This window comes from Artemia sp. Qi Xiang Cuo, chromosome 16 (assembly GCF_049724085.1).
Source record: "Artemia sp. Qi Xiang Cuo chromosome 16, ASM4972408v1, whole genome shotgun sequence".
In the NCBI taxonomy this organism is placed as follows: domain Eukaryota; kingdom Metazoa; phylum Arthropoda; class Branchiopoda; order Anostraca; family Artemiidae; genus Artemia; species Artemia sp. Qi Xiang Cuo.
The window spans coordinates 55,465,243-55,486,920 of NC_142809.1; the positions used below are offsets into that span (position 1 = coordinate 55,465,243).

Genomic DNA, 21,678 nt, shown 5'->3' on the forward strand with positions numbered 1-21,678 from the left:
AATAGAAACATTTCTCCATGTTTAAGTTAGGTTAGGTTAACTTATCATGAGCAAAGTCGACCTTGGGGGATTTTCAAGCGAGTATGGTTAGGTTAGGTTAGGCTAGATTAAGTTAGGTTAGGTTAAGTTAGGTTAGGTTAGCCTACGTACGAGTGCGTACGTAGGCTAACCTAACCTAACTTAAATAAACCTAACTTAACTCAATCTAGCCTAACCTAACCTAACCATACTCGCCAGAAAATCCCCCCATGTCAACTTTGCTCATGATAAGTTAACCTAACCTAACTTAAGCAAGGAGAAATTTTTCTATTTATTGTCTCTGAGAAATTATGTCTTTGAGAAATTATGAACTGAAATGGAAGCTTTTCATTTTCATTGGTAAATTTCAGAATTGAGCTAACTTTTTTTTCTTTTCTTTAAAAAAATTCAGAAGAGAACTTGAACATTTTGCACTTCTTCGAGAAAACTCAGAATTAAAGTGGAGCTCCTTATCTTCATGAAGAATATTCACAATCAAAGTATAACTTTTCCTTTCTTCTATGAAAAATTTGGAACATAACTTTAAATTTTTTCTTCTCTATGTGAAAAGTCGGAACTGAATTTAAGAAAATTTAGAATTAAACTGAAAGTTTTTATCTTCATGGAAAATAATCACAATCATAGTATAACTTTTCCTATCTTCTACGGAAAAATTTAGAACTGAACTTTAATTTTTTATGTCTTGGTAAACTTAAAACTGAAGTGGAAGCTTTTTATTTTCTCTGGAGAAATTGGAATTGAATTGTGTTCTTTGGTAAAATTCAGAAGAGAACTTGAACTTTTCTATCTTCTATGAAAAATTTGGAACAGTATTTTAAATTTTTTCATCTCTTTGAGAAAAATCTGAACTGAAGTAGAAATTTTTTATATTATTTGTGAAAACAGAATTGATCAATAACTTATTTCATTTTCATTGAGAAAATTTTGAATCTAAGTTGAACTTTTCTTCTTCCGGGAAAATATTTGGAAAAGAACTTTAAATTTTTTCATCTCTTTGAGAAAAGTCGGAACTGAATTTAAGAAAATTTAGAATTAAAGAGAAACTTTTCATCTTCATGGAAAATAATCACAATCATAGTATAACTTTTCCTATCTTCTACAGAAAAATTTAGAAGCTTTTTATTTTCTTTGGAGAAATTAGAATTGAATTGTGTTCTTTGGTGAAATTCAGAAGAGAGCTTGAACTTTTCCATCTTCTATGAAAAATTTGGAACAGTATTTTCAATTTTTTCATCTATTTGAGAAAAATCTGAATTGAAGTGGAAAATTTTTATATTATTTTGGGAAAATAGAATTGATCAATAACTTATTTCTTTTTCATTGAGAAAATTCAGAATCATAGTTGAACTTTTCTTCTTCCGGGAAAATATTCACAACTATGGTATAGCTTTTTCTATCTACTAGGGAAAAATTTAGAATAGAACTTTAAATTTCTTTATGTCTTGGTGAATGTAAAACTGAAGTGGAAAATTTTTATTTTCTCTGGAGAAATTAGAATTGAATTGTGTTCTTTGGTAAAATTCAGAAGAGAACTTGAACTTTTCTATCTTCTATGAAAAATTTGGAACATTATTTTAAATTTTTTCATCTCTTTGAGAAAGATCTGAATTGAAGTGGAAAATTTTTATATTATTTTGGAAAAATAGAATTGATCAATAACTTATTTTTTTCATTGAGAAAATTTAGAATCGAAGTTGAACTTTTCTTTACTTTTAAAATTGAGAATTTAAAATTGAAGTAGAACTTTTTATCTTCATGGAAATAATCACAATCATAGTATAACTTTTCCTATCTTCTACGGAAAAATTTAGAACATTACTTTAAATTTTTTTATGTCTTTGAGAAAAATCGGAACTGAATTTAAGAAAATTTAGAAATAAAGTGAAAGTTTTTATCTTCCGGGAAAATATTCACATTCACAGTATAACTTTTCGTATCTTCTACACTAAAATTTAGAACATTACTTTAAATTTGTTTGTCTTTGGGGAAAATCTCAGACTAAAAGTGGAGCTCCTTATCTTCATAGTGAAATATTCATGATCAATGTGTAACTTTTTATATCTTCTACAAAAAATTTGGATGAAAGCTTTAAATTTATGTCTTTGGGGGAAAAATCTGAATTGAAGTGGAACCTTTTTATATTATTTGGATAAATAGAATTGATCAATAACTAATTTTTTTTTATTGAGAAAATCTGAACTGAAGTGGAAAATTTTTATTTTCTCTGGAAAATATTCACAATCATAGTATAACTTTTCCTATCTTCTACACTAAAATTTAGAACATTACTTTAAATTTGTTTATGTCTTTGGGAAAAATATCAGAATTAAAGTGGAGCTCTTATCTTCATAGTGAAATATTCACAATCAATGTGTAACTTTTTATATCTTCTACGAAAAATTTCGATGAAAAGTTTAAATTTATGTCTTTGGTGGAAAAATCTGAATTGAAGTGAAACCTTTTTATATTATTTGGAAAAATAGAATTGATCAATAACTAATTTCTTTTTTTATTGAGAAAATCTGAACTGAAGTGGAAAATTTTTATTTTCTCTGGAAAATATTCACATTCATAGTATAACTTTTCCTATCTTCTACACTAAAATTTAGAACATTGCTTTAAATTTGTTTATGTCTTTGGGAAAAATCTCAGAATTAAAGTGGAGCTCTTATCTTCATAGTGAAATATTCACGATCAATGTATAACTTTTTATATCTTCTACAAAAAATTTGGATGAAAACTTTAAATTTATGTCTTTGGGGGGGAAATCTGAATTGAAGTGAAACCTTTTTATATTATTTGGAAAAATAGAATTGATCAATAACTATTTTCTTTTTTTATTGAAAAAATTCAGAAGAGAAGTGGAACTTTTCTTCATTTCGTTGACAAAATTTAAAATTGAAGTACAAATTTGTCTTTCGGGAAAATATTCACACTGGAGTTTTTTATCTTCCTGGAAAATATTCACATTCATAGTATAACTTTTCCTATCTTCTACACTAAAATTTAGAACATTACTTTAAATTTGTTTATGTCTTTGGGAAAAATCTCAGAACTAAAGTGGAGCTCTTATCTTCATAGTGAAATATTCACGATCAATGTTTAACTTTTTATATCTTCTACAAAAATTTGGATGAAAACTTTAAATTTATGTCTTTGGGGAAAAATTTGAATTGAAGTAAAACCTTTTTATATTATTTGGAAAAATAGAATTGATCAATAACTAATTTCTTTTTTATTGAGAAAATTCAGAAGAGAAGTGGAACTTTTCTTCACTTCATTGAGAAAATTTAAAATTGAAGTACAACTTTGTCTTTCGGGAAAATATTCACACTGGAGTTTTTTTTATCTTGATTGAAAATATTCACGATCATAGTATAACTTTTTCTATCTTCTATGAAAAATTTAGAACAGAACTTTATATTTTTTTTCATCTCTTTGAGAAAAAATTGAAACAGAATTTAAGAAAATTTCGAATTAAAGTGAAACTTTTTATCTTCATTGAAAATATTCACAATCATAGTATGACTTTTCCTATCTTCTATGTAAAAATTTAGAACAGAACTTTAAATTTTTTATGTCATTGAGAAATTAAGAACAGAAGTAGAACCTTTTTATTTTCTCAGGAAAAAATTAGAATTGATCTGTAATATATTTCTTTTTCATTGCGAAAATTTGGTGTTTAGATATAAAAGAAGTTGAAAGTAATGTATGACTTCTCTGTCATGCTGAATCTGAAAAATGTAACTTCAGAGAAATTGTTTAACCTTTTAGAGTTAACTTGCCTTTTTAGGGATGAGCATTTGGGGTTCTCCTACATGCTGAACCTGAACGTGTGTTCCCTAACATGCTGAATCTTAAAGTGTGATTTCAGAAAAATTCTTTAACCTTTTAGGGTTAACTTGCCTTTTTAGGGATGAGCATTTGGGGTTCTCCTACATGCTGAACCTGAACGTGTCTTCCCTGACATGCTGAATCTGAAAGTGTGATTTTAGAAAAATTCTTTAACGTTTTAGTGTTAAATTACCTTTTTAGGGGTGACTATTTAAGGTTCTCCTACATGCTGAACCTGGACGTGTGTTCCCTGACATGTTGAATCTGAAAGTGTGATTTCAGAAAAATTCTTTGATCTTTTAGGGTTAACTTACGTTTTTAGGGGTGACTATTTAGGGTTCTCCAACAATGTGAACTTGAAAGTGTGTTCCCTGGCATGTTGAATCTGAAAGTATAATTTTCATGGCGATGAACTATTCTAAAGAATAAAAAACGGCTGAGGCTTAAGATATTTATTGCTTAAATATATTTAAAAACATTTGAAAAAATACATAATGATATATTTAAAAAAAAAAGCTTAATCCATTTGATATGAGGAAGAGTTTAGGTCTTTGGATATCTGATGCAATTTTCCACGTCAGGTATCTTTTCCGGTACCCATTGAGTGAAATATCTAACTTCATCTTCCGGGTCATGTACTGAATACAGGTATTTTTCACATTTGAAGTCTTCTAAATTGAATAATGCTATGTTTTTATCACATTTTTCTGGTAAGAGTTTATTAGTTGGCACGTTTCCCTTAACATAAACAGCTTGCACACTGAGAAAACTACATATATCCTGAATTTCCTCTTATACAAGTTTGATTTCATAGCCATTTTCATTACGTGGTCTTATGGTTTTAACTTAAAAGCCGTTTCGATTTATAAAATTTAGTGTTGTACTCCATCTGTTTTTCTCGTACTTATACATATTGTATCTGATGTTCCATTTATAGCTATGAATTTCACGCCGTTGATTGTCTATGAGTAAGAAAGCTACTTCGAAAATGATACCAGTTGAGGAATATTTCAGACCAATATATTCTGTGTCAATCAGGCCAAACACTATTATATCTGAAAAAAGGGCTTAAATTAAATAAATATGTAATGTTTCTGAAATTCTAACAAATACAGCTCACTTTCTTAGAATAAATCATTTTCACTTAAGGAGGTTGGGTAACATTAAACCTACACTTAAAAACTACTGCTTTGCACAACGAAAAATTAATTATAAATATAACAATGGAAAAAAACTCAATGTTGAGTTGTTGACCAAAAAACTACCCTCCGTCCCTTAAAGACACTCTCTCCTCCCCTGGAGTCCTCTTCTCCATAACCATAATTTTGTCTAGAAAGCATTTGTCGCAAAGAAGTCCCCTCCCCAGCATTTTCAGTAAAGCATAAAGTAAAAATTTACGAGAAATATAGGCTACTAAACTCAGAAATCAAATGCTATTCAATTTACACATAATAAAGTTATGTATTCATTTTCTTAGAAATCACGGCCCCTTTTCAGTAAAGCAAAAAGTAAAATTTTACAAAAAATATACTATGCTTGGAAATCAAATGCTATTCAATTTACGCATAATAAAGTTATGTATTCTTTTTCATAGAAATCCCGGCACCTTACTTTTCACGCGAAGAAACACTTTGTTTTTACTTTATAATGAAGGTGTTAGAATTGAGGTATTGCCCCCCCCCCCCCTTTTACACAATGTCCTAAAAAAATATTGTTAGCACTTAATTTGGGAAATAACTCGTTTCACTCTTTCATACAGGTTGCGAGCCCACAAGCTTAAAAAACAGCAACCTCTTTCTGCGTGAAACTGTTTTTAATTTGACGGGAAAAACAAACCATTTTGATCTCTGAAACCTTTTGGTTAAACCGTTAACATAAGGATTGAGAGGGCGGATGTACTTTAAAAGGGTGACAGTAATTATCAGCTAATTAAATCATTGCGGAAATGTTTGTCAAGTTAGCGGCTTAATAGCTAAGGGATTGACAGAAAGCTGGCTGTCACTTTTAGATAGGCTTACAGAAAGATTAAATTTATCAAAAACAAAATTATTTCCAATGGAAGAATTAAAGTCAAAAACTGAGAGGGGTGTGGAGGGGGGAGGTTAGGCTTACAAGGTAAAAAAACATATTTTAATCTTTCTAGCGAGTATAAACAATATATAGTGGAGTTTGTATTGTGTGGGGGGGTTACCTGAATTTGAAATTACTAGAGGGGCTACTATGTAAAATGATTTTATTTGAAAATTTACTAAACAGAGCTCACATTGTAAATCGCTGTAGCCAAGGCTTCTGGCTCATCAATATATACCATTGCTCTATCCCTTGTGTCTTGGAAGTTTCAGAATGTTTAATCACAACGCATGTCCGTTATATACTAAATTTCAAGGGCGAATTGTGATGTAATGGGAAACCATATGTAACCGACTCTCTGATTGGCATAGAGAAAGACATCTTATGTAACCGGCTCCCTGATTGGCTTAGAAGGGAACACGTGATCCTGTTTCCCGTTATTGGATCAAAAAGTTCTCCCCAGCGATTATGTAAATCAAGTTCTTGGAAATTCACTCCCCTAGATCAATACATTCCACCTAGCGATTATGTAAATCACCCCCAGTGTCATTACACTTGGACGAACAAAAACAACAAATAAAATCCCCTAGATAAATACATTCCCCATCGATTATGTAAATCACACCCAGTGTCATTACACATGGAAACAACAAATAAATCGACCTTGACAGCATCCTAGTCGAGTCCTGCATCAATACATTCTCCCTAGCGATTATGTAATCAAGTTCTCGGAAATCCATTTCCCCTCAAGTCATAGATCAATACACTCCCCACCGTTAATGCGCATGTGCAAACTTCACTCCGGAGTCAATACACTTGGACGAACAACAAATAAATCGACCTTGACCCCATTAGACACGATCGATAATCCTTGAATAAATTATAGCCCGTCAGCGTTAGACTAAATTGTAGATGGTAGCACATGTGTTCGTTCCGTATTCTATGCCCATATATGGTGCCCTGTTCGGAGTTAGACTCAATTGTAGATGGCAGCACATTTGTTTGCGTCAGTAATCTATGCCCATATATGGTGCCCCGTTCGTATTCAATAAGGGGGTTCTACTGACCATAAAAATAAAATTAAAACATTATGTTATTATGGAGACAAGCACCCATGCCCGTCTGCTTGGGTAAGAATAGAAATTGCAAAGAAGGACGGTACGGTCCAGAGAAGGACGATAAAAGTAGGCTTAGTACCCGCTCTAGTAGTGGATGTTTTAGTAGGAGGAGACTTTGGAGATATCGGAAATCTCCTATCGTTAAAAGCGACTTCTTTAACAGTGGGAAAATTACAAAATTACACTACGACGAAAAAACATGATACTTTGTTGCCTACGGGGGAAGGTGGACCGGCCCATAAAACAAATTGGGAGGCTGTGCCACCCTTTTGGAAAAACGAAATACTTGATACGCGTGTTCAAAATGTTGATAATCCACAAAAATGGGATGCGGAAGTAAAAAGATCACAAATTTGAAAATAATACGCGTGAGAATGATTTTTCGGGAAAATTTCCAGAAAATGGAAAACTTGAAAACACTTTTAATAAATATGAGATGCTAACAAGTACAGGCCAGAATAAAGCGCTGATTGTACCAGAAAAAAGGAGACGAAATTTATTGTACGCGCTTTTCCTCGGAAAGTTCGAAAAATTTTAGTAGAATATGAAAAAGCAAATGTCGGAGTTCAATTCCCATTTGATGACGAAATATTTGTTGCTGCGGTAAAAGTAAAGAGAAGTAAAAGAGAGAAAAGAGATATTAAGCGGATCTACAATGAAGTGATGCAGTCAAAGATTGTGGACACTGGAGTCCAATTCAAATTTAATAATGATTTATTTTGCGCGAATGACAAAATTGAGAAAAGTAGAGATAAAAAGAGAAGTGTACAAAAGAGACAAAATTTGGAGATTCAGCCTGCAGTGGCGAAAAATAAAAAAATGTTGGATGGGCTTTGCCTTGAAAACATAAATAATAGAGAGGACAAAGAGGTCCAAGAGCCACTGGGAAAATTATGAAATTATAATAAGACGAAAAAACTTAGGAGGGAGGAGAAGACCCATAACATAGAATTGACTTGTCAACAACGAGTTACAGAAAGATTGGGATATACTGAATTGTCGGTTGGATTGAAAAAAATTGGGAAGAAATCTGAGAATGGTTTTATTAACTCAAAAGAGGGTTTGTTCCTTTATGAGGGGGAGGAATCCCTTGGGAAAGATCCCCTGCGGGAAGACGTGAAAGATTGCCCTTTTCCTCAATCCACAACTGGTGGGCAAGTTGTGATCCCTTTACTGAAGTCTTGTCGTTCCAGTCTTCAATTTCATCTTCATCCCTCATCGCCGAGCATTACTCATTCAATTATTTTAGGGGACAAGACCCAGAAAAAGCGATTCAAGGTTCGCTCAGATTCTTACTTCATTTTCCTGAACTCCTATCGTTTTCACAGGCCTGTGTATTTTCGGCCTTAGACTATTTGAAATTATGCCAAGAGGCAATTTATTTTTTATTGAGATGTGGGGTTGTTTCCACAGATGGAAATTAAGAGGCTAGTGCAGCCAAATTTTTCATGATGGCTGGCATCATCGAAAGTGCCAGGAACTGATTCTCTAATCCTCTCAAGTGTAAATTCGTGAGAGCAAGAAAATTTTTGTCATTGATTGGGCTGTGCACAATCAATTTCTACGAATCTTGCGGACTTCAACTTTGAAAACCAAATGCGGATGTTAGACGATCTAGACCATGGTGGTCCTACAGTAGAGACGTTTTGAGGACGCCTGATCCAGAGCCAAGCGGTGGAAGCACAGGCATTGGTAGAAGAGAAGATAAACAAAGTTTAGTTATTTTAAGTTTGGTGTTATTTATTTTATGTCTGAGTTTCCAGCCAATCCACCGGAGTAGCGGCCATGTATCTTATGAGGGAGGTGTTGGAACCCTTGGTCCCAGTTTGTTCAGATAAATGTCCCTCCCAGATTCCTTTGTTTTTGCCCCTTAATTATTTTCCTTCCCCGAGTAATAATTGTTAATTTTACTTTAATTTTGGTGGCACCATTTTCTGTCCTTCTTTAATTGCGTAGTTGGTTAATAGACCACGAGGTATAAAGTGCGCGTTTGGGGGTGGTTGACCGGTAATTAGGGAGCCCTTGGATTGGCTGGGAAAATTCACCCACCACCCCCATCACCCAAATCGCGGCTGAGCGAGTTGGAGAATTGAAAGTGTGATTTCGTCAGTTCTGTTTTGAGTTCTTTTATAGTGTGACTGGAATACAGTAAGACTTTATTTATACTATGTACTCTTCTAACTTTTCAGCTTAGGTCGAGTCTAAAGAGATAGTTAGAAATCTTATCGGTAACCCTTGGCTTTTAAAAGTAGCCCTGGACCATTCGATCACGCTAGTAGATACGGAACCGTTGGAGTAACCACGGAAATCCCACTATTTTGGGCCGACGAGGGAGCTCCCCCTCCAGTAAGTGGCATAGCAACTCTTTGCGCCATTTTTGCCTTTAAAGGTGGTGATCCCCGTATGTTAAACCTCCAATTTTAAGAATGTAGTAAAAAGCTGTAGCTCTATAGTATATAAGATAAAAAGTTTGTTTCTATATCTTTTAATACTCAGTGGCAAAGAGGCTTAATTTTCCAAGCTGTCCTAGTAATTTTCTGTACAACAATGGCTGTTCAGGTAGTCCCGACGCTGTGACAGAGCAAACAAATGATTTAACTGGGGTGAGTGTACTTGGTTAATATCGTGTTGAATATGAGATAGAACATCATAGTTAAGCAATAATATTAGAGGCTGAAAAACAAATTTCACAAAAATACTAACGAAAAAAACAGCCAGTTCTAAACGATAATATTACAAATATGTATATTACGCGAAAATAAGCGGGAAATTCAGATAGGTAAAATAAATAAAATTACTGGAACGATGTAAATAACCCAATAATAAAATAAATGGACGATGAGGTTACGTAATATTTGTTCCGCAGTAAACTTAACTAAACTCTCCCATATAACTTAAGTCAAAGGTTCATGCGCCATCAGACACATACGGGGAAGGGAAATTTTAGGCATAAATTCTCGAACCTTTCGTAATTTTACGGTAGTTTCTTAAATTTTCCGGTCAAATCCCTTATTTGACCGGTCAGCTCACGGCCGACCGAAGAAGGGATGGTCCGACAGCGTATCCGAGTTCCTAGCGATGGCAAATATCAGACCGAGTGAATAACAAACCCTTGCAATGGACCAAAGTGGATGGAGGAGGCAGACGTCACTCTTTACGCCGAGTTGCACCCGGCAGGAGACCTAAGTCAAGTAAGTATGTCAAATCCCTTATTTCAGTTTTTATAATTTTTATACCCCCCCCCCCCCCGCCCCCTCTGAAAAAAACTGAACATAGGTTTCTGCCTCAATATTTTTTTTACCACTGAATTTTACAAATTCCGTAGTACAATCCTGCACCTCTAAGCTGCAGAGAATCTAAAAACATTATTTTTTAAAAGTTAAATATTCATGAATTAAGGCTAATTAATTAAGATTAAATATATCAATTATTAAACTACCAACTACATAAAAGTAAAAAAAATTATCCCTTGGACCCACCTTAGATCTATTTTTTCTCGAAAACTATGATTTTCTAAGATTTTTTTTTTTTTACTGTTTCAAAATTATGGACTTTCTTAAAGCATTTGTCAATGTTGCCACGTTGAACCGTAAAAATAAATAAGCAAGATCAAATGGTTTATTTTGACTGATGCTTTTTGCCAGTAAAAATTCAAACATTAACAATTTATTGATTCCCAAAGACATTTTCAACATTTTTTTTATTATGACACCCACTACTACCAAAACTGCATACGTGTAATATATACGTGTATGTGAAGGTCTTTTTATTTGTACATAGATCGATATTTAATTTCTTAATTCAAGAATGGTTGTACAATTTTCTGTTTAACCAATTCTAACAATCATATTAAGTTTTTACTGTCCATAGTAATTTAAGATTAATGTAAAAATAATCTGCTTTTGACTTTAATTCCGTTACTGGTTGTAGTAAAAGATAGCTAGGAACTATATCAATATTAAATAAACTATATTAATATTAAATCAGGAACTATATAAATATTAAATAAAAAAAACAAGTTTTTTCAACTGAAAGTAAGGAACCATATTAAAACTTAAAACGAACACAAATTATTACGTATATAAGGGGGTTCGCCCCCTAGTCAATACCTCGCTCTTTAGCCTAAAGTTCGAGTTTTGTTCGAATCCCAAATCCCTGAATCACAAAGGTCTTTTAATTAGAATAAAAAACAGTGAGGTATTGACTAGGGGGTGAACCCCCTCACATACGTAATAATCTGTTCGTTTTAAGTTTTAATGTGGCTCCTTATTTTCAGTTGAAAAAACTTGTTTTTTTATTTAATTTTTGATCGTTTTTTAAATGATGCTGGGAAATCCGATTCCCCCTTCATAGAAATGTCTGTTTCCCCAAGGAAACATCCTCTATGGAAAGATCCTCCCACGTAACTCCCTTCTCCAGTCCCCCCTCCCCACCAGAAAAAATCCCTCCTGAAAACGTCTGTATCAAACAGTTCGTGGTAACGAACTGTAAGTAAGGAGCGACCCGGCTCAATGGTAACCGAAACTCTAGAAAACGGGTTTTGATACCAATAGATACATCAAAAGAATCAGACTTCAATGCTGAATTCAAATATATAACTTTCATCCAGTTTAGTCCTACTAATCAAAAGTTATGCGCCTGAGAAAATTTGGCTGTTTTTTGAAAAAAGGGGGAAAGACCCCCTAAAGGTTAAAGAACCTTAATGAAAATCACACCATCATATTCAGCGTATCAGAGAACCCTACTGTAGAGGTTTCAAGCTCCTATCTAGAAAAACGTGGAATTTTGCATTTTTTGCCAGAAGAAGGATCACGGATGCGTGTTCATTTTTTTTTTTTGTTTTTTTTTGTTTTTTTTACCAGGGGTGATCGTATCGACCCAGTGGTCCTTGAATATCGTGGGAGGACTCATTGGAACTGAAATTAAAAGTTCTAGTGCCCTTTTTAAGAGACCAAAAAAATGGAGGGCAACTAGGCCCCCTCCCACGCTCATTTTTTTTCCTAAAGTCACCTGATCAAAATTTTGAGATAGCCATTTTGTTCAGCATGGTTAAAAATATGATAACTATTTGCTTTAGGATGACTTAATCCCATGAAGTCCCCAGGGGGGGGGCTGAAAGTTATGAATTTTACCCAGTGTTAACATATAGTATTGGTTATTAGGAAGTATACAGACGTTTTCAGGGGTGATTTTTTTCTGGTAGTAGGGGGGTGGGTGTTTCGGGGGTTATTTGGGAAGATCTTTCCATGAAGGAAGTTTTTATGGGGGAAGGGACAGTGCTATGAAGGGGGCGCCAGATTTCCCAGCATTATTTAAAAAAAAGATCAGAAATTAAATATAAAAAAAAAAAACAGGTTTTCCAACTGAAAATAAGGAGTAACATCAAAGCTTAAAACGAACAGAAAATATTACGTGTATGGTTCACCCCCTAGTCAATACCTCGCTCTTTAAGCCAAAGATTTTTTAATACTTTCATAAGAGCTATTTATTATAAATAACGGCCTTTGTGATTAAGGGGTCATTTTTAAAGAATTGGAACAAAATTCAAACTTTAGCTTAAAGAGCGAGGTATTAACTAGGGGACGAGCCCCCTAATATACGCATTAAAAATATATGAATATAGAAGTCCGTTACGTAAGTTAATTCGTAAGTTACGTATAGTAATTACTAATAAAAACGTTCGTAAATAAAATTAAACAAGTTTCGAGAAAGCCATTTAACCAAATAAAAGTAAAATTAATATGCAAATTTTGTTTTAATTATTCATGTACGGTGAGCCAAAATCATAACCTGCATTAATTCAAAAACGTTCAAAAATTAAATAAAAAAAAGTTTTTCTAACTGAAAGTAAGGAACGACATTAAAACTTAAAACGACCAGAAATTATTCCATATATGAAAGGGGCTGTCCCTTCTTCAACGCCTCGTTCCTTACGCTAAAGTTATACTCTTTCTCACAACTCTATTTTTTTACAATAAAAAACTTTAGCGTAAAGAGCGAAGCGTTGAGGAGGGGACAGCCCTTTTCATATACGGAATAACTTCTGTTCGTTTTAAGTTTTAACGTCGTTCCTTACTTTCAGTTAAAAAAAACTTGTTTTTTTTTTAATTTAATTCCCAATAACCAATACTATATGTAGACAATGGGCAAACTTCATAATTTGCAGCCTTTCCCCTGGGGACTCAAAGACATATTTATCAGGTTTTTGACTATGCTGAACCAAATAGTTATCTCAAAATTTTGATTGAATGACGTTGGGAAAAAATGAGCCTGGGGGGGGGATGGTCCTCCAATTATTTTGGTCACTTAAAAAGGGCACTAAAACTTTTAATTTCCGTTCGAATGAGCCCTCCCACGATATTCTAGGACTACTGCATCGATACAATCACCCCTGGGCAAACAAAAACAAATAAACACGTATAGATAGGAGCTTGAAACATCTACAGTAGGATTTTCTGTTACTCTGAATCTGATGGTTTGATTTTCATTAAGACTGTCACTTTTAAAGGGTGTTTCCCCTTTTTTTCAAAAATAAGGCAAATTTTTGTAGGCTCGTAACTTTTGGGGGGTTGGAATAAATTCTAATTAGACTAAAGACTAATTTGAAAGTAAGGCATATATTCTCAGGCTCGTAACTTTAGATGTGTAGGGCAAAACTAGATGAAACTTATATATTTGAAATCAACATAAAAAAACGATTCTTTTGATGTATCTACTGGTAGCTGGAAACAGATAATTAAAAACTATTATTTTCTGCAGGAATAACAGTTTGTAGCTGAGTTTGGCACAATTTTTTTTTTTAATTGGCAAAATTTCGCTGTCCCTAATATTAAAATTTTGAAGAGTCAAGACACTAGCATTAACTTTGTAAAATGCGATCCCATATGCTTTTTTTTCTGGCCACTTCTTATTAAAGGATTTAGAGAACCAGCCTTTGGAGCAATAAAGGGAGTGGTAGCATTACTAATATTTGTGGTAATGTCTGTTTGCGTTATGTTTGACTTGATTATAATTATGTTAAACAAAATTAGAAAATTTGTTTATTTTATCTTCTGTTCGTTTTAGGGTTCGGCCATTTTTAAGTTTAATATGATTATCCATTTTAATTTCCGCTTGTTTTATGTGCTGTTTATTCAATAGTAGAAGCTTCTATCTGATGTAGGTTAGACTTAATATGTGACTTCATTCCTGTTCATTATATGTTCTAAAAAAAATCGCTCTTTATTTTCCTTTGGGATATTTCTTTTAATGTTGCTCAAATTATCTTTCCAAAAAAAGACACCTGGTCCCTAAAATTTCGTTTATAAATCATACCAACCTTTACAACTCTGAACTTTTTTTATGTTTTATATCAGTTTTTAGTTCATTTCTCCGTTTTTGAGGTCCTTATTATCTTTATAATTTATTCCGTTATAATTGATTAATGCTACTAATATAATATATTTACCACATTGAAGTTTGTTACGTTACCATCATCCAGCGGGTGGGGATACAGCGGTGCATTATGCCCAGTAAATTGTTCCCAAGCACCGTGATAGTCATAAGCCATGAGATTGATATAGTCTAGCAACCTAAAACAAAATTAAATGTTAAAACTAAGATTTGCATCATCTATTCTATTACCAATCTACCCAGAAAATACAAATAAAGAAACAACGGACTGACTGAGCTTAATCATAATTATCCAATTCTTGAATTGTATTCTCACCTTTTAAACCATCAAATTTCATTTTCAAATAAAACAATATTTGCTAGACGGTTCATATTCTGCTCCATAGTCAGTTGAGGAGGTGTGCAAATGAAGAAGGAAGATAACTGAGAAAAAGTTGCTATCTTATTTACTACATATTTCTAATATCGCTCTCTCTCACTCTTCTGCCCTCTCTTTCTAGTCCCCACCTCTCTCTCTCACTTTCTCCATTACTCTTTCTCTCTAACACTCTCTTCTTCTTTTGAGATTTGATGACAATCTGAAGCAACCCCATAATAAAAACTGCTCGTTTAGCGTTGGCGTCAACCCAAAAGATTGTACATGATACTATTAGTGCTAAAATAGACGTCTCCGCATTCCACCAAACTTCCAGGTCGAGAATCAGCAAGCATTGACAGCATATTAAAAACAACAAGAATATAAACTTACTCAGCCACTATTGGTATATCATAGGCTTCATCAATAACTTGCTCACCAGGAGATACAGCACAAGTTAAAAGTAGTCCATGCGGTGACAGAGCTGCCTTCAACTCACGAAGAAGCTCGATAAAATTTTCCTGCAAACACAAAGTATGTAAATATTTTACCGTAAATATATATATATATATATATATATATATATATATATATATATATATATATATATATATATATATATATATATATATATATATATATATATATATATATATATATATATATATATATATATATATATATATATATATATATATATATATATATATATATATATATATATATAGCAGCAGCAGCAGCAGCAGCAGCAGCAGCAGCAGCAGCAGCATATATATATATATATATATATATATATATATATATATATATATATATATATATATATATATATATACGATATATATATATATATATATATATACACACACACACACACACACACACACACACACACACACACACACTATATATATATATATATATATATATACACATATATATATATATATATATATATATATATATATATATATATATATATATATATATATATATATATATATATATATATATATATATATATATATATATATATTTATATATATTTAAAGACCAACCCAATTAGTGTTTTAAAAGTGGCAAATGCAAAATTGAAGGGTTTAGATTTCAAACCAAAAAACGGAAACTGGGGGACAAATTCCAAAACCCGTCACTTTCAAACACACCTCAGATTCCAAGCACTCCATCGCATGAATTGCTTCGTGAATATGAGTTGTTGCTGTTTTTCTCCGTTGATTGTTTTTTAATTTTTCAATATATCTGAATTTTATGAGCTGAAGACCATATATAAATTTAAAGCCAGGCTTCGCCAGCAGGATTTCCAGAATCTAAGATTCCAGACTATTTTTTGACGTCTTGGATACACCGCATCTGGAATATGACGCCTACCCAGTAGTACATCCAAATAATAAGAAAAAAGGATTTTTGAACTTACAGGTTTCCGGAATTGTCAATCATACTATGAAAACGAATGAAAAGATGAAAAGAGAAAAAAAATAAAAAGCAAAAAAATATTGTGGAAATCCTATTGATTATCCTCGTATAGTAAAAATCGATTCTTGGTGGTGCGCGTGCGGTGGTAGCAGTACGCGCAAAATTTTTTTGGGCATTTAGTAAAAACAGATAAGATTTAGTACATTTTTTCTCTCAGACTTAGTAAATTCTTCCAGGCCAGGGTGGCAACGCTGCTTATGATGTGGAGGAATGTTCAGATACCACTCCTAGAGAGCAGAGCACGGCGAGAGCCTCCTCTGCAACTGAACGGATAGTTCTGTTGCTATGCTTTGATAAAGAAAATGACTTTCCGCTCAACGGTAGATAACGGATACCTCTTCACTCCTTCTTATTTCAATTTTGAAGTTAAAAATATGCATAAAATGTCTCCTTAGGTTGGAAAATGAAGAAGCCATTCCGGGGATGTTGTTTTGGGGTGGGGGCAGTCCTCCCCCATAATTTGAAGAAAAAATTATTATATAGCCCATGCCCCTTGACTATTCCGTTATAGACCCCTCTTGCCCTCCTCCACTGATTAAAATGCTGGAGCTACGCCCCTGATTCATTCTAATCAACAAGGAAAACAACAATTTCCCATACAAAAGTCTGCATTCCAAGGTAGCCGGGTCTACGACCGTCTCATTTTTTTTTACAGATTTTTGGCCGATTTTAGCCGACATTAAATATATATGTCAAATCAGGGGCGGAAAGTTTTGCCGCTAGACATCAAGCCTACTTGTGCCTTTTTCAAATAGGATTTTAAAAAAACAAATTTTTTCAACTGAAAATAAGGAGCAACAATTGATCTTAAAACGAACAGAAATTATTACGTATATGAGGATGTTCGTCCCATTAGTAGAAAGGCCTCATGAGGTCCCACGCGACACCCCTGCCGCCACCTACAACTTTTTTACATAATTTATGCATGTTTTTATGGTTTTTGTCAGTGAGAATGGAAAAACAGGAACTTTCTCACTTTTATGGATGTTTCTTGGACGGTTATGGGTGTTGGTCAATTGATTTGATGTTTTTCATGGATGTCAACATCAATTTATGTCTGTTTTATGGTTTTTGTCAGTGAGAATGAAAAAACATGATTTTTCTCACTTTGATGGATATTTTCTGGATTATTGAGTCTAAACGAGGAACAGGGTCAATGACACTTCTTTCAAGATCTTGTTTTGTTGTTGTTGTAAGTGCACGTTCGGGGCGAATGTTAAGATCCAGGAATAGGAAAACAGGATCACGTGTTTCCTTCTCAGCCAATGTGAATCAATAATTCCCCTTAGAAACAACAAATTAATTCCCCTTTCTTGACAAATCAATCAACCATGACATCATCTGTCAGACATTAAAAAATTTTGCCACGGAAACAATTCTACTGGTCGAACTCCAAAGATATTAATAAACTTCGCCCTGGAAACAATTTTCCAAGAAACTCCGGCGAATGTTCTGCTCTTAGAGATGAAGAGATTAACGCGGGAAAAAGGTTTCTTAGTAATTTGAAATGTGACAGCGCAGGGATGCAAAAAACAAAAGGAACACGCTGAAATTACGTTTAGGGGTTATTTGAGCGAAACCGTTTTAGACATTTTAGGGAATTTTCTTGGTGAAACAGTTGGAGACATTTTAAAAGATGATTTTAGAAGATGTTTTAGGAGAGGTTTTGAGTGTGGTTGTTATAATACACAAGTTCCATTTGAAGAGTGTCGTGAGGTCCCCTACCCCATCCCCGAAGGAAGCCCCCTGCCCCCAAAGGTTCCCCCAGGCTCCCAAAGGGTCCCCCGGGCTCCCAAAGTGTCCCCCAGGCTCCCAAAGGGTCCCGCGGGCCCCCAAAGGGCCCCCAGCGCCCCAAAGGACCCCCCAGCCCCCAAAGGGCCCCCGGACCCCCCAAGGTCCTCCCGGGTCCCCAAAGAGCCCCATCCCCATTTTGTTAATACTTGTTTGTGCATTTGAGACACAGATGGGTCCCCACATTTCAAAAGGCTTTATTTTATTTTTTCAGAACAAGTTTTTTTCTTAATATCCTTCCTAAACCAATTTTACAAGTTGAAGTACTCATCTTTTCCCCAACACAATTTTACTATACAACACAACTTTACTATAAGGCTTTTTGAATACCCCAACATCAAGCAATACTTTTCAAAAGGCTTTATTATATTTTTTCAGAAGAAGTTCCTTACGTAATTTTCTTCTTAAACCCATTTTACAAGTTAAAGTACCCATCCTTTTCACCCACAACTTTACTTTACGACTTTTTGGATACCTCAACACCAAGAAATACTCTTCAAAAGACATTTCAGAACAAGTTCCTTTCTTAATGTCCCTTCTAAACCCATTTTCCAACTTGAAGTAGCCATCCTTTTCACCCACAACTTTACTTTACAGCTTTTTGGATACCACAACACCAAGAAATACTTTTCAAAAGGCATTTCAGAGCAAGTTCCTTTCTTAATATCCCTCCTAAACCCATTTTACAAGTTGAAGCACTCATCCTTTTCACCCACAACTATACTTTACAGCTTTTTGGATACCACAACACCAAGAAATACCTTTCAAAAGACATTTCAGAACTACGTACGCGCGCGTACGTAGGCTAACCTAACTTAACCTAACCTAAATTGATCTAGCCTAACCTAACCTAACCATACTCGCCGGAAAATCCCCCCATGTCGACTTTATACCATGCTTTAGTTAGTCTAGGGTAGCTTATCATGAGCGCTCATGATAATTTAAACTAACCAAAACAAACATAAAAATTGAGAAATGTTTAATATCTAAACTAACCAAACTTAGCTAACCTAACCTAACTTAGCTAACCTAACCTAACCAAACACCAACCCAGACATGTAAACAAATATATTCAGACATAGAAACGAAAAATATTATTTCTAAGAGAAATTTGTGTGTGTTCAGTAAAAGTATGTTAGTATTAATGTAAAATGTTGTTACTCTGATGAGAAGGTTTGTTAGTGTTAAGCAAAACTTGCTACTTCTGACAGAAAAGTTGTTATCACAATCAAAAAATGTTACTTTTACGAAAAAAAATTGGTATCTTTGGTAGAAAACTTGCTAGTTCGAACAGAAAAAGTGTTATCACTGACGAAAAATATTATTTCTAAGAGAAATTTGTGTGTGTTCAGTAAAAATATGTTAGTATTAAGGTAAAATGTCGTTACTTTGATGAGAAGGTTTGTTAGTGTTAAGCAAAACTTGCTACTTCCGACAGAAAAGTTGTTATCAAAATAAAAAAATGTTACTTCTAAGAAAAAATTAGGTATCTTTGGTAGAAAACTTGCTAGTTCAAACAGAAAAAGTGTTATCACTAATGAAAAATATTATTTCTAAAAGAAATTTGTGTGTGTTCAGTAAAAGTATGTTAGTATTAAGGTAAAATATCATTACTTTGATGAGAATGTTCCTTAGTGTTAAGCAAAACTTGCTACTTCTGACAGAAAAGTTGTTATCACAATAAAAAAATGTTACTTCTAAAAAAAAATTTTGTATCTTTGGTAGAAAATTTGCTAGTTCGAACAGAAAAGTGTTATCATTGATGAAAAATATTATTTCTAAGAGAAATTTGTGTGTGTTCAGTAAAAGTATGTTATTATTAATGTAAAAAAATTATTACTTTGATGAGAATGTTCTTTAGTGTTAAGCAAAACTTGCTATTTCTGACCGAAAAGTTGTTATCACAATCAAAAATGTTACTTCTAAGAAAAAATTTTGTATCTTTGATAGAAAACTTGCTAGTTCGAACAGAAAAAGTGTTATCACTGACGAAAAATATTATTTCTAAGATAAATTTGTGTATTGCATTAAATCTTATGGTCTTATGAAGTTAATTTGTCGGAACATTTTTGAAAAGAAACTAGTTTGTAACAGAAACTTTAAATTCTGACGGGAGTTCTTTTTACACGATCAAAAAATGTTGCTTCTAAGAAAAAATATTGTATAATTTCTAGAAGATTAGATCTTTCGAACTGAAAAGTGCTATCATTGACGAAAAATATGCTTTCTAACAGAAATTCGTGTGTGTTCAATAAAAGTATGTTATTATTAAGGTAAGAAAATCATAAATTTGATGATAAGGTTTCTTAGTGTTAAGCAAAACTTGCTATTTCTGACAGAAACATTGTTATCGGAATAAAAAAATTTTACTTCTACGAAAAAATTGGTATCTTTGACAGAAAATTTGCTAGTTCGAACAGAAAAAGTGTTATCACTGACGAAAAATATTATTTCGGAGAGAAATTTGGGTGTGTTCAGTAAAAGTATGTTAGTATTAAGGTAAAATAAAATTACTTTGATGAGAATGTTTGTTAGTGTTAAGCAAAACTTGCTACTTCTGACAGAAAAGTTGTAATCACAATAAAAAATGTTACTTCTTAGAAAAAATTTGGTATCTCTGCTAGAAAACTTGCTAGTTCGAACAGAAAAAGTGTTATCAGTGATGAAAAACATTATTTCTAAGATAAATTTTGGTGTTTTTAGTAAAAGTATGTTAGTATTAAGGTAAAATACCGTTAATTTGATGAGAATGTTTGTTAGTGTTAAGCAAAAGTTGTTACTTCTGACAGAAAAGTTGTTATAACAATCAAAAAATGTTACTTCTATGAAATAATTTGGTATCTTTGGCAGAAAACTTGCTAGTTCGAACAGAAAAAGTGTCATCATTGATGAAAAATATTATTTCTACGAGAAATTTGTGTGTGTTCAGTAAACGTTTGTTAGTATTATGGTAGAAAATCATTACTTTGATGAGAATGTTTGTTAGTATTAAGCAAAACTTGTTACCTCTGACAGAAAAGTTGTTATCACAATCACAAAATGTTACTTCTACGAAAAAATTTGGTATCTTTGACAGAAAATTAACTAGTTCGAACAGAAAAAGTGTTATCACTGACGAAAAATATTATTTCTAAGAGAAATTTGTGTGTGTTCAGTAAAATTATGCTAGTATTAAGGTAAAATATCGTTACTTTGATGAGAATGTTTGTTAGTGTTAAGCAAAACTTGCTACTTCTGACAGAAAAGCTGTTATTACAATCAAAAAATGTTACTTCTACGAAAAAATTTGGTATATTTGACAGAAAATTTGCAAGTTCGAACAGAAAAAGTGTTATCATTGACGAAAAATATTATTTCTAAGAGGAATTTGTGTTTGTTCATTAAAATTATTTTATTTTTAAAGTAAAATATCATTACTTTGATGAGAATTTTTGTTAGTTTTAATCAAAACTAGCTACCTCTGAAATAAAAGTTGTTATCACAATACAAAAATGTTACTTCTATGAAAAAATTTGGTATCTTTGACAGAAAATCTGCTAGTTTGAAGAGAAAAAGTGTTATCACTGATGAAAAATATTATTTCTA

The 21,678-nt window shown here is 33.0% G+C and overlaps 1 protein-coding gene across 1 annotated transcript in view; it reads right to left on the bottom strand.

Moving 5' to 3' along the window:
- LOC148943112 (acidic mammalian chitinase-like) overlaps nucleotides 1–21,678 on the bottom strand; it is a 79,222-nt gene that overhangs the window by 38,914 nt on the left and 18,630 nt on the right. The window contains exons 3-4 of the mRNA XM_089102439.1: nucleotides 15,202–15,329; nucleotides 14,509–14,632 (exon numbers count right to left, since the gene is read on the bottom strand). Of these exons, the coding sequence (XP_088958565.1) occupies nucleotides 14,509–14,632; nucleotides 15,202–15,329 (252 nt within the window). The remainder of the gene's footprint in view (nucleotides 1–14,508; nucleotides 14,633–15,201; nucleotides 15,330–21,678) is intronic.